This window comes from Anoplolepis gracilipes, chromosome 15 (genome assembly GCF_047496725.1).
Source record: "Anoplolepis gracilipes chromosome 15, ASM4749672v1, whole genome shotgun sequence".
NCBI lineage: Eukaryota > Metazoa > Arthropoda > Insecta > Hymenoptera > Formicidae > Anoplolepis > Anoplolepis gracilipes.
Genome location: NC_132984.1, coordinates 8,261,456 through 8,277,937, shown reverse-complemented (window position 1 = coordinate 8,277,937; position 16,482 = coordinate 8,261,456). Strand labels below are relative to the sequence as shown.

At 40.2% G+C, this 16,482-nt stretch overlaps 1 protein-coding gene across 1 annotated transcript; it reads right to left on the bottom strand.

The window, feature by feature from the left end:
• Positions 1-310: 310 nt before the first annotated feature.
• On the bottom strand, positions 311-15,085 carry LOC140674239 (uncharacterized). The gene is made up of 4 exons (XM_072907623.1): positions 13,915-15,085; positions 13,732-13,840; positions 6,323-6,631; positions 311-838 (listed from the first exon to the last, which is right to left on the bottom strand). Exons 1-4 carry the CDS (start codon positions 15,009-15,011, stop codon positions 311-313), a joined length of 2,043 nt encoding a protein of 680 aa, XP_072763724.1. The 5' UTR covers positions 15,012-15,085.
• Between the last annotated feature and the right edge of the window lie 1,397 nt (positions 15,086-16,482).

Genomic DNA, 16,482 nt, shown 5'->3' with positions numbered 1-16,482 from the left:
TCACACTCAGCGCGCGCTCTCTCTCTCTCTCGCCCGCACCCTGCGCATCTTCTTCTTGTGCGCGATGTTAATGTATCCAGGGATCGGATACGTATTTATCCGGAAAATCTATGAAAAATTAATAAATATAAATATATTATAAATAAAAAAAGCATATAAAATATTAGGTGTACAAATGAATAATCCAATTACATTCAAGGTTTATTTTAAAAGAAAGTAAATTAAATTGTTCAATCAAAGTATTCGCCGTTGCTTTCTATAACTTTAAGCCATCTTTCAGGCAGCTAATGAATTCCATCTCGGAAAAATTTTACGTCTTTGGACACGATAAAGTCGTCAAGCCATTTTCGGATCTCATCCACTGATTGGAAGTGCATATCAGACAAGGCGTGTTGCATCGACCGGAACAATGGTAATCGGATGGAGCAATGTCTGGTGAATATGCCGAGTGCTGCAAGACGTCCCAGCCAAGACTCATTATGGTGTCTTTTGTATTGGAAGCAATGTGTGGCCTGGCGTTGTCATGCAACAATTTCACTGGACGTTCTCTTTTGCCAGTATACGGGCGTTTTCGTTCCAATTCTTGACTCAAGCAGATTAATTGACGTTGGTAGCAGTCCGCAGTAACTGTTTCACTTGGTTCCAACAACTCATAATAAAGCACGCCCTTGATATCCCAAATGCAGAGAAGAATCTTCTTTCCGAAGCGATTGGGTTTTCCGACCGATTTTGATGATTCGCCGGGATTTACCCATGACTTTCTGCGATTCGGATTGTCATAGAGTATCCATTTCTCATCGCCCGTAACGATTTTCCACAAGAAAGACTTTCGACGCTGCTTATTGAGAAGAGAAAGATACGCTATCACTTGTTGATTTTTGTTGGTTTCAGTGAGTTCATGCGGAACCTATTTTCCTTCTTTCTGGATCTTTCCCATCTCATGTAAGCGTTTGGAAATCGTTTGCTGCGTTACTCCCAACTGTTCTGCAAACTCTTTTTACGTTTGTGCCGAATTCTCAGCGAGCAGTTGTTCCAAATCATCGTTGTCGCACTTCCGAGGGCCTCCAGGGCGTTGTTTGTCGATTAGACTAAAATTACCGCTTTTAAACCGCTTAAATGTGCACATCGTACGATACAACACCTTCGCCGAAAAAGGAACAAATCGATTCGCACGCTCTTGCAGCATTTTTTCCTTGTTGGAATTCGTAAAGAATGCAGTGTCGGATATATACCTTATCTGTTGCCATTTTCAACTGTACTGAACTGAATACTTTTGAAGGTTATGTTGGGCCTTTCGCCAAACTATATGTTCTTTTTAATAGCTATATGTCAACATTGCATAATCACAAAAGAGCGGAAAAATCTATTCAATTTAAAATTGATTTCATAACTGCTTAAAATAATTTGGATTATTCATTTGTACACCTAATAATAATAAAAAACTACTTACATCTCCGAATAAAACGTTCAACAGCGCCTAGAACAGGGCGCGAGCCAAATCTCGCGCTCGCCGAAGTGACCGGCGGCGATGGTGCCGGCGATGAGTAATCCCCTCAGGAACATGAAGGCGGCGAAAGCCCGTCTCGAAAAGTGCATGCATAAACGCCACATATGCGACAATTTTTAACTTTTAAAAAAAATGCACTTACTGCACAACAGTCAGACACTTTATGCCAGCTCCAACGGAGTTAGACAACGTCTCGGGAAAGAAGAGTAGGGGATGTATAGCAGCATCTAGGCTTAAAATTACGCAGCGAGGTCGATAGACAAAATATCCTTTGAGCCTTTTTCAGTTTTTTTCAACACATGTGTATGTATTAAATGAGTTATGTACAAGTCGCTTTCTTCTTTCTTCTAAAAAGTCTATCTTTCTTTCTCTTTTTATCTGTAGCAACCTCTTTTTTCGAAGATACTTTATTTCCGCAACAACAGGATCTTCAAATTGCATAAGTTCTATATCGGTATTTTCATTGACCACGTCACATAAAAAATCTATATCGTCACGGATCTCGAAAAACAGTTTTAGCGATCTTGTATAAGTCTTTGGTAAACCAATTTCACGATTTTGTAAAAATTGCACTACAGAATTCATGGTACTACCGAAGGCGTTGTAGTTTATGCGATACTAAACTATTCAAATTTTTATTATTCAAAGTACTGCGAGCAATTTTTTAATATCGCAAAACGTAATGAGGAGGGGATCCCCACGTGCTTTCTCGAGCGCCGTGTGTGTATGATGAAATCGATTCAAATATTCGGTTGCAAATGTATACGACGATTCAAATATTTGGTTACAAATGTATACAACAAAAGCGTGAGATATAAATTTTTGCTAAATGAAAACATATACAGAACGCCGACAGTACGGATGTTTGCGCTAAAGAATAACGTTTCGCATAGTGAGTGGGCATTATCATGTATATTTAATTTGATTATAAATATAATCAGGCGTTCTATAGTATGATGTGGTGTAAGAATGAAGGTGCTGTATGTGTAGGATAAGGAGTGCATGATGATAAGGAAAGGAGAGCATGGTGGTAGGAAAAGGAGATATGGGTGCGAGAGAAAGAATAGAGAGAAACGAGAATAGTAAGAAGGAGAACGCGCATGGTGAGAGAAAGAATAGAGAGGAAGGAGGATAGCGGGAAGGAGAGCGCGCATGGTGAGAAAAGGACAGCGTTATAGGCGTAGGACAAGGAGAGTATGATATGTAAGGAAAGGAGAGAACATGATGGTAAGGAAAGAAGGCAACAGTAAAAAAAATATAAATGTATAAAAATTCCAAATTTATTTAAAATAAAAAAATTTAATTACAGAATATAGAAAATAATACTTGAAGTATAGTTCTAATGTAAATATGGGTTGATTGAACCTTCATGATGATGATTCGACCACCAATTGAATATTTTAAATACATTTTGTAAAGCGCAATTTCGTACATGTCTATCGCAACGCAGAGTAGCATCTAATTTATCTAAAGCAGGAACGTCATCATAGTCGTTATCCAATGTCTCGATAATAAGACCGATTCTCGCATCGTCTTCCAGTAAATTTGCCAACCATTCTCGTTTTTCATGCTCCTTAACATACACTCGAGAAGTTGCATCTTTCAACGTCACAGCCTCAGTGATTAAACCTTTAGCCATGTAGTATGGAACGTTTCCTTCTTCCCATTGCAGATTGTGATGTTTTCCAACCAACCATGCAACTTGAGATCTCTCAGACCTCGTGAGCAAACGGAATGGTGTAAGACTCGTACAAATATAATGAGAGAGTACAGATCCCTTTGTCAGAATCGCAATTTCTTTCACGATAAATTTTTTATCGATAATAAATCCTTGAAGATCCACAAACGTTGGCACAACCATAATGAAAAGATATTGGCGAGAACTACGACGAACGACTGATGTTAATAATCGAGTATCGCAAGTTGTTATGTTATATGATCCGGTATGCGATTCTCCAATTTCGTTTACAGAAGATTTAAACGTTGGTTGATAAGACGAGCGTTCCTACTTGTGCTGATTTATGTAATTTTACGTACTACGTTCGTTAGAGGATTGTATTCGACAACGCGATCATGCAAAATGAGACAATAAACCGTAGTGTTTGACGGCACATTTTCCTTACAATCAAATTCTATTCTTATGTCTACGGTAGCATTTTTCACCGATTCGTTTTGTCGAGAACAATCGATGATTACAAACGGACCGTAAAATAGAAACAGTGAGACGGTGAGACTCGGTTCGAGGTACTCGTATCCGTAATAGTTTTTGCAGAAACGCGCTTACATGTCGTATAGAATCGACCATCTGTTTTTATCGAAATCCAGATTCATGTCGACGTACGTATAACATTCCGAGCTCAGATAAAGTTTCACGTTTGTTAATTTGCAGTCGTCGAATTTATTCATATCTTTGAGCATAATATTCTTCCGGCCTGTCTGCAGAACAAAGATAACGTATCGTGGTTTCTCCAGCTGAGTCGCGGTCTTAATGGCCCACGAATACTTGGTTGTACGCTGCAACAGCGGAAACTCGTACAGATCCCACGAGCGAAAACCCATGCTGAGGTAGCGTCCGCTTTCCAGAGCGCGCAGCATAGACAGCTTCTTAATTTCACTCAACAGCACATGTGGCAATCGCCATTGTATCTTGAATATGTTGATCACAGGCTCCACCGCCGAAGCTCCAACCAGACAATTGTTGTCATTGCGCGATTGTATTAAGATCAACTCGTGACGAACGTTAATTACTATGCGTCTGTAATCTTCGCAAAATCCCAATAATATGTAGAGCGGTACGCAAAAATTAAAGTGTCCATTCACAGTAGTTGGATCACTCCAGCCAGCATTTCTCATAATCACGCTTCTATCGGATGATATTGTTACATAGTTTTTGAGCATACTTGTTATTCCCACGTTTCTGTTGCGATCAATCTCCACGCCATTGAGTTCGTATCGAATCTCATGAAACATGAATGCGACGCAATTATTTTGCAGTACCACATTAGATCCGTCAGTTGGATTGTTTATCTTCAATTCTCCTTCGATGTATAAGAAACTCTCGTACGGCAATGTATACAGAACCTGTTGTTGTATGGGTATTCTTATCTCGTCACTATGTCCGAACGTTGTGTTGGCGAATGGGTTGTAGGCGTGAGTCTCAATCTTGACGATGCGATCGTCAAAGATTGGTTCGTCCGCGATGTTGAGAATGTCAGTCATCGTTCAAATGTTTCGCACCGCGAATCCCAAAGATTGTAAAAACGCAACATTTGATGCGTTCAATTTCTTTTTCTTAGTGCAGAATGATTGTGTATTAGCAAATTTCGATGTTGTTGTCGCGGACGTCGTAAAGATTGTGTTGTCTCTCACGTCTTTCGATCCGTTCAACACGAGTATCACACACTAATTTTGCCGCCGTTGTACATGCACTCTAATGGCGATCTCTTCTCTTCGAAAGTCGAGTAATCGTTCTTCCTGATCGACAACGCGTAACGTTAAATCCGTAATGCTCTGTACGATGATCGGTAGGTAAATGACGTGCGCCTGTGTTTCCGATATCTTATATTCTGGTGGTACCCTTGATGAAAATTCATGTATCGTATGAACGAGTTTACCGTTGTTGTACGCACCCGCGGTGACATTACATTCGACGCGGATAATGTTCACGTTGATAATGTTAATCGGTACGTCCGACTCGTACCATTTTCGCGGCTGCAGTATACGGTTCGAGAATCCTAGCAGCGATCCAACGTTGTTAAGCTTGCTAAAATTTATTCTGTAGGCGCATTTGATCTCGCTCCTCATTGTATTGTAATTAGCGCGGAGCACTATCGACCATTTTCCATTCTCAAAGTCATCGTCGTCAGTGTGTTTTTTATCACCATCACGAACTGTGTGTTGCGAACGTTTTCGTAAAATTGTATGTTTCAAAAATTCATGTATCGCTTGCAGCTCGTACGATCCCTCGGGAATCGTAATTTCCGCATCGTCTTTGCCAAAGTAAAATTTATTATTCGAGGAATTCACGTTCGATATCGTGTGATAACTTTCAAAATCCGCTAGACCAAGCTCGTATTCACCGTCGCTTAAATCTACGTTGGGAAAGTAGTTTGCCGCGAGAACGCTGCTCTTTCCAGTCAGCGTGAATGTCATGTTGGCCAAACTGTTTGACGAATACTAAGTTAAATAGCACAATGTATGTCTTTAAATTCGCGTGCATCGACCGTTCGGAGAAACTGCAAGCACAATTGTCCACAGATGCTTTGATTATAAGTTTGATAGGATGTGTGATTATATTCTATTTTTGTCACATTTAAATATCGCACCAATTCATTCGGCGGTCGAAGATTGCCAAAACTATCAAAATATATAGCACAATTCCCCCTCTTTGCATACGCTACCCAGTGAGTACCCGAGCCTTTAGCGTTATCCAAATTTATGATGCCGCTTTCGTTTTGATATATACCACCGATCGATAATGAGTCACGCATAAAAACATCTCTAAAATACGGAATGTGCATACGTTTTGCTAGTTGAAGCAGTTGTATGTTGGTAGTTGCACTCTCTGGCATTTTTAGTGTCTCTTTGACGTTTTTTTTTCTTCTTTCCCATTGAGACTCCTCGTCCGTATTTGTATGGCGCGAGATACAATCCGCGACCTTCCATGGCGCGATTGTGACGTAGCATCTCTTGAAACTGACGTTGTGTAGCTTTTCCGTCGTTTACCATCTTTGCTACACCAGCCGCTCCACCAATCAGAGATCCGAGAGCACCCAACACTGGTAGAATCGGTAATACGCCCCCACGTTTCGCTACTGGAAGTATTCGTTTTTTCGTAATCTTTTTCTTCATCGACGACTTTTTCATCCCCATACCCATTTTCGTCTTTGCTTTCATGGCCGTCCAAACGGTCGTGGCATCTGCTCTTTCACCAAAATTCGAATCTTTCGCGGTGATACGTTCTCGCGTCCTCGCAGCTAGTATACGATCCGCTACGTGTCGTTCGCCGAGGTCGTTGCTTCTCGAGTAAGCTAAATCGTATTCATGACACGCGACATCCAATGGGTTGATGCCTCGATCACCTCTAGCCAATCGTTCTTGTAAACTAGTTCCCGGTCCGCAAAACTGATATCCAGGAATATGTAATTCGATAGGGAGTCCGTTTATCACGCGATTCAACAGACCACAATCTCTTACGGTTCTCGCTGACATTCGTAACAATCTTTTATCATCGACGCTGGACCGTCAATGTGCGTTTGTTGCCACGGTCGATTGTAATGTTCGAACGACGATAGGTCTGAACCTCCGAATCCGCCTTTATGTATTCCGGAAGTTTGTCCCACAGACGTCCACGTAACGACCAAACTGTTTCAATAAAATAATCTTTGGTATATATCGTAACTGTTCTGCGGTAAGGTTGAGAATATCACAGTCATCCGACAGTGAAAGAAACATGTTTGATACTGAGCGGTTTCGATTTGATGCGCATCTATAAATAGGCTCTCCTCCCCCTCCTCCTCTTCAGAAAGTATTGTTAAGTCTGATTAGACAAGTCATGCGATTCGTGCTATAACCAACGGTAATTAAAGTAACAAATTTTGACAATAGGCTAATGCCTGAAAAAGAAATACACAAACATGGAAAAATGTTACCGAATACAATATGCGGTCAAATTTGCGGCCCTTCAAATTGTGGTAAAACTAACTTATTGATAAGCTTGATAGAAAGTCCAAACGGTATACGCTTTGAAAATTTATACATATATTTAAAATCGCTTCAACAACCAAAATATCAATATTTGGAAAATTTACTATTATCGATAGATGAAATTGGTTGACTTTATGTTCTCTAATAACAGCGATGTCATTCCATCGAAAGAGGCGCTTCTGAATTCTGTTTTTATCTTTGATGACGTGGCATGTGACAAGCAAGATACGATACCAGAGTACTTCTCAATGGGTCGACACTCAAGCGTCGATTGTTTCTATCTCTGTCAAACGTATGCCAAGATACCCAAGCATCTTATACGCGACAATGCTAATCTGTTGATTTTATTTAAACAAGACGGTACAAACTTGCGACATGTGTACAACGATCATGTAAATACTGACATGTCATACGATGATTTTAGCGCGTTATGTCAAAAATGTTGGCAGCACAAGTATGGATTTTTAGTAATTGACAAAGACAGTTCAATGAGCAATGGACGCTACAGAAGAGGTTTTAATGAATTTGCAGTACCGTAAAATGATCAGTCGCTATCGAAACATTGACAGAGCAACGTCTACATAAAAAAAAAAAAACATGAGTGATAACAATGATCGTGAAAAGATTGCGCGAAAAATTGCACAGACGAGCGAGTCAATTCGCAAAAAATATCGCGCGTTAAAAACTGGTAAAATTGAGGAAGATGTAGCGTTGGAGAAACAGTTTAAGCCGATTAGCGAGCTTCTAAAACAGCTTGTTCAAAATACCATCGATGTAGAATCTGACGTATCGAAAATCGAGCCGTTTGATATACTCGAAAAAGACCATGTGGAAAAGAAAATTATTAAAGTTAAAAAACGACCAAAAATCTCATTGAATGATTTGAGCTCAAAGCAAAAACGATTAAATGTCTCATTAAATGATTTGCCGATAACTTCTACACCAAATCAAAGACAAACAATACCGGACACATCTACTCAGATAGAAATTGCGCAACCGCGTCAATTATCGTACGAGCAACCACCCGCCGACGAAATTTTTAAAACTACACCCGATTCGTTGGTTACAACGGTTCAACGTGAATTGCAAACGTCCGCAGGTGTAAACATATTTCGAGAGCATTTAGGTCCACTCGGACAAAAATATATACTAACTTTTATGAATCAAGATAAAGATAAAGCTATGGATTATGTGTATGGCATTAAGTTTTCTAACGATGGAATAATCCTCGGTGATAAACATTTTGACGTAGACAAAAATGATAATATAATTATCAATGAAGTAAAATATACGGGAACGCCGGGTCTCTATGAATTAATTTTCAAAAAAATCTCCGACGATGAAATATACACCGAAGATGATTTGCTTAAATATAAAAGTATATTACTAGCGACGAATGCGCATAAACGTGGGAACAAAGCACATAATCCAGTATTAGGGACTAAAGGATATAAATATAAAAATGTAATTGCACCGTTATTTTCTAGCAGAAAAGCTGGAAAAGGTATCGCGCGCTATGACTCTAAACGACAATAAGATCGACTACGTGCATTGGAACGATCCAAACGAGTTGGTAGATCGTCTGCGATTACTGGATGCTTCGCGTCGAGCCGGTAACAATGCTCGCGACAATGAAATTATGTCGATTATCGAAGAACTTCGCGAAGATAGTCTTATTATAAATTGAATGATGTCTCGACAAAACTAATCAGTCGATCAGCGTCGCGTGACACTTTACGAAGCATCGGAAAAAATACCTATCAACAAATTTGGCTTATTCGATTCAAGAAATGATGCAACCGGTACAAATGGCTCTTGGAATAGATTGGTAAAAGATTATGTGCACGAAAACGCTCTGTGTCGCGTCGTTACAGACTTCGATGCGAGGTCGCGTAAGATTCGCCGTGTAGCGCAACCTGAAACTGACACCGATGCCGTCAACAAATTGTACGTGCAGTCCTGCGTTAAAAGATTAATGAATCGACAGAAAGAATCAGACGAGAAGCTTACTTCGCTTGAGAAGGACGTGCGAGCATTACAGATTGTGCTAAACAAACTTCAATGCGCGGCTAACGCTAACTCAGAGACAGCTATCAACCTGAATGAGCATCAGTGAACGGGTTAGGAGCGGCTATCGAACGGTTATCGAACAGCTACGAAGGATTATAGAACGGCTGCGAACAATTATCGAACAGCTACGAAGAATTATCGAACTGCTATCTAAACTACAATGAGTGGCAGTGGCAGTGGCAGTGAACGACCTAGCAGCAGCAGCTGCAACAGCTTCGAACGAGGCTATCAGCATCTCAAGCAGGGCTGCGAACGAGGCTACGAACACGTTCTTAACGGCTACACTCAAGGTTACAAACAACTCAAGAACTCCTACGATCGGTCAAAAGACGTCTGTGAACGAGGCTACGAACGTGTCAGAAGCGGCTACGAACGAGTCAAAAACGACTGTGAAAAAGGCTGCGAACGGGTCAAGAAGGATTTTCGAATGGGTGAAGGACGGCGATGAACAGGTCAAGAACAGGTCAAGAACAGGTCAGAACAGGCCAAGAACAGGTCTAGAACAGGTCAAGAACAGATCAGAACAGGTCAATAACAGGTCAGAACAGGTCAAAAACAGGTCAGAACAGGTCAAGAACAGGTCAAAACAGGCCAAGAACAGGTCAAGAACAGGTCAGAACAGATTAAGAACAGGTCAGAACAGGCCAACAACAGGTCAAGAACAGATCAGAACAGGTCAAGAACAGCTCAAAAACAGGTCAGAACAGGTCAAGAACAGGTCAGAACAGGCCAAGAACAGGTCAAGAACAGGTCAGAACAGGTCAAGAACAGGTCAAAAACAGGTCAGAACAGGTCAGAACAGGCCAAGAACAGGTCAAGAACGGCTATTAAAAGCGATAAACGAAAATGAGTGAAAAAAATGCGAACAACAAACGGACATCGAGAAAAACTGACAAAGCAAAGAATCAACATAGTTTGGAGAGACGACAGTTGGTGAGCGAATTGCATGCGCCAGCGAGAAAAAATTTTCCCCGAAGACACGTCATAGTGCGGGGATACGATGATCTGTGGCAAGCCGACATCGTCGAGATGCGTCCGTATTCTCGTTTCAACAAAGGTTACCACTACATACTCACCGTCATCGATGTGTTGAGCAAGTATGCATGGGCTGCACCACTCAAGAGTAAAGGTGGAAGGGAGACGGCTGATGCAATCGCCAAAATAATTCGAGATAGCAAGAGATGCCCGAAAAACATACAAACTGATAACGGGAAGGAATTTTACAATACCGATGTGCAACGGCTTATACGGAAACATAACATTAATCACTATTCCACATATTCGGTATTGAAGGCGTCTGTCGTCGAGCGATTCAATCGCACGCTGAAGAACGACATGTGGAAGATGTTTACGCTGAACGGAACTTACAAGTGGATCGACGCGCTATCCCGACTCGTTGCAGAATATAACGCGCGAAAACATCGCACTATCAATATGAGACCTATCGATGTTACTCCCACGATCGCTGATAGACTTTTAAATACTGTATACAACAGTATAAAAATTGCTGCTCCTGCAAAGTTTAAAGTAGGTGACCTGGTACGCGTTAGCAAATACAAAAAATTTTTCGAAAAGGGTTACACGCCAAATTGGACAACCGAGGTGTTTAAGATTGTTAAAGTGCAACATACTAATCCCGTAACATATCTACTCGAGGATTATCGCAAAAAATCTATCGCTGGAGCATTTTACGAGCACGAGTTGCATCGCGCGAATTATCCAGATGTGTATCTCGTGGAGAAAGTACTGCGCAAGAGGGGTGACGAGGTTTACGTGAAATGGTTGGGATTTGATAGCTCGCACAATTCTTGGGTACATAAGGATCATGTAATTTAATTTTATAAGAAATACAATGTATTCAATATAAAAAATATATGAAATATTTGAAATATACAAAATCTTTATTAATAGATCCTTTCCAATAGTCATTACAATATATAAAATATGAAATATACATACAAGAAAAAAAAATCACACACACACACACACACACACACATTATATTTTATAAAGATATCTTATAATGTCCCCACGGTAACGTATCAATAGTTGTAGGTACGATATACCGCTTGTCGTCGTACGGACTTAGAGCAATTTTTGTTTCGCGAATGGTGTATACCTTGTGTAATTTTGATCTTATACACGATTGACTACGCGTTATTTCAATCTCTTCGTTCAAACACCGCGTGTAATCGTCAAACGTTATCGTTCTTGCAACAACGTTACTCTTGATGCCTTTTACCTTTTTCGTATCCTTCTTACCATCCACGCGCAACGCATACATTTTTGCTCTAAGCCCGACAAATTCAGTCATTATGGTACCGTTGTTTTCATCCTTCATTAGACCCGGTACCTTTTTATTCACGAGCGGTATACCGTACGCATTGTCTATCGCATAGTCGCTCGTATCAAATCTGCTGATGTCGCGTTTCATATTCTCGTACACATCGTCGCACTCAATGTGATATATAAGACTATCCGTATCAGTGTACATGACTTTGCATCTCTCCCGATACATTGGTACCATATAATCGTGGTGAAATTCGTACAAACATGTCTTGGATATATCGAGAATACACATACCTACGTAAATTGGTTTGTAGAATTTCACCTCGAGTTTACGTAATTCTACAGCGATTAGATTTTCCGAAAAAATGCTTCTGCTATGAAAATTTGGTTTTACAATCAATGTCTCTGCGCCGTACCTTCCGTCCCATTTTGTTAAAAGTTTAACATCTACGCGATTGCGCACATTTTCTATCGTTTTGCCAAACACTGCATTATTCATTAGTTTGTACAAATTTTTTTCAAAATCATTTTTTGCCAGTGTTCTAAATTTTGTGTTGAGTTCTATATAAGTACGGAGCCACGGAGATTGAGTGAATTGTAATATACGATGAATTTTTGTAACACGAAGACCGTGACGTGAACATTGCTGCAGGTTGCGGTAGTGTATCACGTAACGCTTCTTATCGTATACGGTTGCGAGAAGCTTGCCCTCGCACTTGCCGGGTGGTTTGTCGTGTGTCGGACAAAACGGTAGGTCAGTGTGCGAATCGTGAAGATGCTGCGGATACTCGAGATCGACTTCGAGGATGTAGCCTGTAGACGAATCGAGCGCGATCGATGATACATCAAAATTGGAAACATTATCGACCCACTGAAAATCGGCGTAGGGCAATGGTTGACACATTGCCCATCCGTATAAATTATTAACATCGAAATACATCAAGTACGTTGATGGTTTTGATAAGTCATACGACTGCATGTACTTGTTATTAGCACGCGCGTACCTGTTGGAACATTGACTCAGACCACCGCGTATACCTCGTTCGATAAACATAACCATGTCAATGTCTGTGAGTAATTCAAATATAATTTTCGTATACTTTAACATGGCGTCCCACGTGTAACCGGGAAGAGTATAGTAATACGCGGGGTCGAGCCCATAACTCTTGATACAACTCTCTCGGAAATTTTCAAAAATGTCTGCTAATAACAAAACATCGATTTTTAAATACAGATCGCTATATTCGCCTAGCGTTCGAATGGAGAATCGCTTCCACACAATCTCAGCGTGCGCGTAATCGCTCTCAGATACTGTGTTACCTGTCAAGGAACTGTAAAATGATTCTCGTGATGGTAAACACGCATCTTGCAATTTATCTACGCAGTCAATGTACTCGTACGGGAAGACACTTTTTCTTGTTAATAAATTGAAATCTTCGGCGGATAAATTTTTATATTTCGATTGTAAAATTTTGAGTTTATCCTTGCTCAGAAAAGACGCTCAATTTGTCGAGACTTGTTGTGAGAAATTTATATGAATCTATGAAACGTAATTTAATGTGATTTCCCGGTTTGTTTTTCGTACCTTTAACATGTTTTGTAAATGAAATATATTTTTCTTTTGTTATCGGAAGTAAATCGATTCCCCCTTCGAACGCTATGGCTATTTCCTCGATTATAAAGTGAGAATCATAACCAGATAAATTGTGAAATACTATTGGAATGCAAAAAGATTCTTTGTAATTTAGATTGCAATTTGAATGCGCGGGACCTCTGTACCGCCCGGTCAAATGACAATGATCGCGTACGCGCGTATCATCTTCTACGAATGGTTTCTCACATATATGACACTGAGTCGCACTTCGAAATTCTTTCCATTCATTTTGCGTTAAATTTACCATGGGGACATTGGTTGTTAAAATATTTTCTACATGTTGCGCCAAATTTTTAAGTTCGTCGGTGAACCATGCAACGCAATTGGCTTCGCGACGAGAATGATACGCGGATAACGAATTATCGTACGAGCAATGTACATAATAAGCCATACTAAATACTTGGTGATGTTGATAAAAATTTTCTTCTTTTTTCACCAAAACGCACTCCAGGTCGGCGTACACGACGAAAGGTAGTCGCTCCTTCCTGTTGTAGTTGGTAAATGCAAGCCACTTATCCTTATCGCTCGGTAATCGGATAGCGCAGTCGTTCATCTTTCCACAGTCTACTGTATGTGATTGCAATTTCTCGACCGAGTGAAAATAGTGCATGCATCTGTAAAATAAAAGTTAAAATTTTTATATCCTTGTTTTAAATATTTTTTAGACAGTTTTATTAAATATACATACCGATCGCAGATATATTTTTTAGTCTTGTGTTTGCTGAGTTGCATACTAACAAGTCTAGATAGATTCTTGATCCATGCAAAATGTCCGATATCTTGCGCATCTTGCACGTAGAGCAAGTTGACGTGCTTGTCTCTCTTTTGCTCCGTAAGGTGAATAGGGACAATGTTTTCGTTTTCAAAACTGTACACGTTGATTGAAATGTCATTATAAATTTCAAATTTTTTAATTTGATTAAGAGTGACTGGAAACTCAATATCTTGGAGATTTAGTACTGTTGTATAATGCGGGTACGATGATTGTCGGTGTGCACATCTTTCAGCTGGATACAGAGCAGCCACTACCGCCCACGCAAAACATGCATTGTCTTTAGATTGCACGTTAACTACTGCTCGTTTCATTATTATCTTTCGCGACAATTGCACGTAACATCCGGCGCGCATAGGATTATATTTATTTATATTTACAGTCAAATTTAGTATACGCGATAATGCCCATCCGCTATCGCGTTCCTGAAATTCTTCGAGCGATGCAAGGATTGGCTCGACGACTCGCCGCTCATACCACTCGCGTAAATCGGATGTATGTAAGAGTTCACAGTTTCTCGTATTGATTGATTTATTGGCATGCTTATCGCCCGCCACAAACTCGCCGTTAAACACTGTATTCACTTTCACACTGTTATGTTTTTGCATAACGTCTCGCACGTGCTCGAGCACAATGTCACTCGCATCTTCCAAAAATTGACGAGGTTCGATGTGATTATAATTTATAACCGCACCAGTCAAGATGCGGCTCTCAAACGCCGTATCAATCTCTCGCCATATGAGTCTCTCCGAGTTATTTTCACTACTATAATCACCACCACTGGGTATAAACTGTCTCTGCAATCGAGTTTTTGCACCCTCGAGTCGCGCAATTCTTGTCACCAAAGATTGTCTATTTCCGATTGAGAGTCGCGGACGTTTGACACGGCTGCGTTCTTCAAGCTCTTCGATAAACTCCTCGCAATGCTGCAGCCATCCAAAATATTCACCCAATGTGGTGACTTGGTGGGAACGCTCCAACAAGTCGCGTTCTTTCTGCTGCACGTTTTCCATTTTTTCTCTCTCTATTTTGGTGTGCAAACATAACACATATTACGCGACATTATTATATGTAATAAAATTTGACAGCTACTGCACCATCGCATATCCACTTCATCGGGCGATGTAACTTTATGTCTCCGTATTTCGTATATTAATCCGATGTCATCTCGAAAGATGTCCATACACGAAGCACAGAGAGCTAGAGCACCACCCGTTGAATAATAAAAGTGTATGGCGCAAATCTTACGTTGATTTTGCGCACGGAGTTGTTTATTTTCTACTACGTTGTCGTCAAAATCGGTATTACTGCAATCACTAATATAATTACTATCGTCCGACAACGCATGCTCTTCGTCTGACGACTCGTCTATTATCGCTTCGAAATTAATATTTTCCATTATTCACTATTCACTATTCACTGTCACTAACAATTCTAATGCCTGATAGTAACCACTCAATTTTTTTTTTTTTCCACAGCTTCCTCTATGCCCTTTCAAATCGTACTATGGTTTGACGGGGCTCTCATTCTTCTTATATTTCGCCTAATGCTGTCTTAACACATCCTACCGAACGTCAACGCTTTTGCATCTATAAAACGTTCCGACATGTTCGTCGCAGCGTTGGCCAAAAATTTCTATTGTTTTCCCACGACTTTTATGGCTTCTAAAATGTCCCCCGGCTATAAATCAACCACAAAGATAAACACCTTGCAGTTGCAGTTCTTTCCCTAAAAATTTCGGAAGATGTTTTGCTCCAGTTTTATGGGAGATTTTCCGCGAGGGTGCAAAGCTGCCGAACGCCGGCGCTTAAAATCTCTTTTTTCCATAATATTCTAATGGTCATAAAATGAACATAAAAATTAGAAAAAAAAGAAAAAAACACTTTTATGGTTTCTAAAATGTCTCCCGGCTATAAATCAACCACAAAAATAAACACCTTGCAGTTGCAGTTCTTTCCCTAAAAATTTCGGAAGATGTTTCGCTCCAGTTTCATGGGAGATTTTCCGCAAGGGTACAAAGCTGTCGAACGTCGGCGCTTAAAATCCTAATGATATAATGACCATAAAATGATCGTAAAACTAGAAAAAAAAGTTTTACGACTTCTAAAATACCCCCGGCTATAAAATCAACCGCAAAGATAAACATCTACTTTCGAACGTGTGTAGGACCCTCCCCCCCCCCTTTCCCTAACATCAGACCCCTCGCGCCTCCCAGATACCCCCGCCCCCGCACCCCCCCTCAGCGCCCCATGGCTTAGAATCCCCACTATAACACTACTTATACATATGAGTATTATAAGAACTAATCTTAAAAATTTGATTTTTAAATTTCGAAATATAATATGCATAACGAATTAAATTACTTATTTAATTTAAGGAGACAACCTAGTTTAAGACGCCAAAAAGAGGTAAATTTTGAGAACTTTTAAGTAAAAATAAATCGGATCTTTCTGAAACTTTGAGAGAAATTTACGTATTGAAATT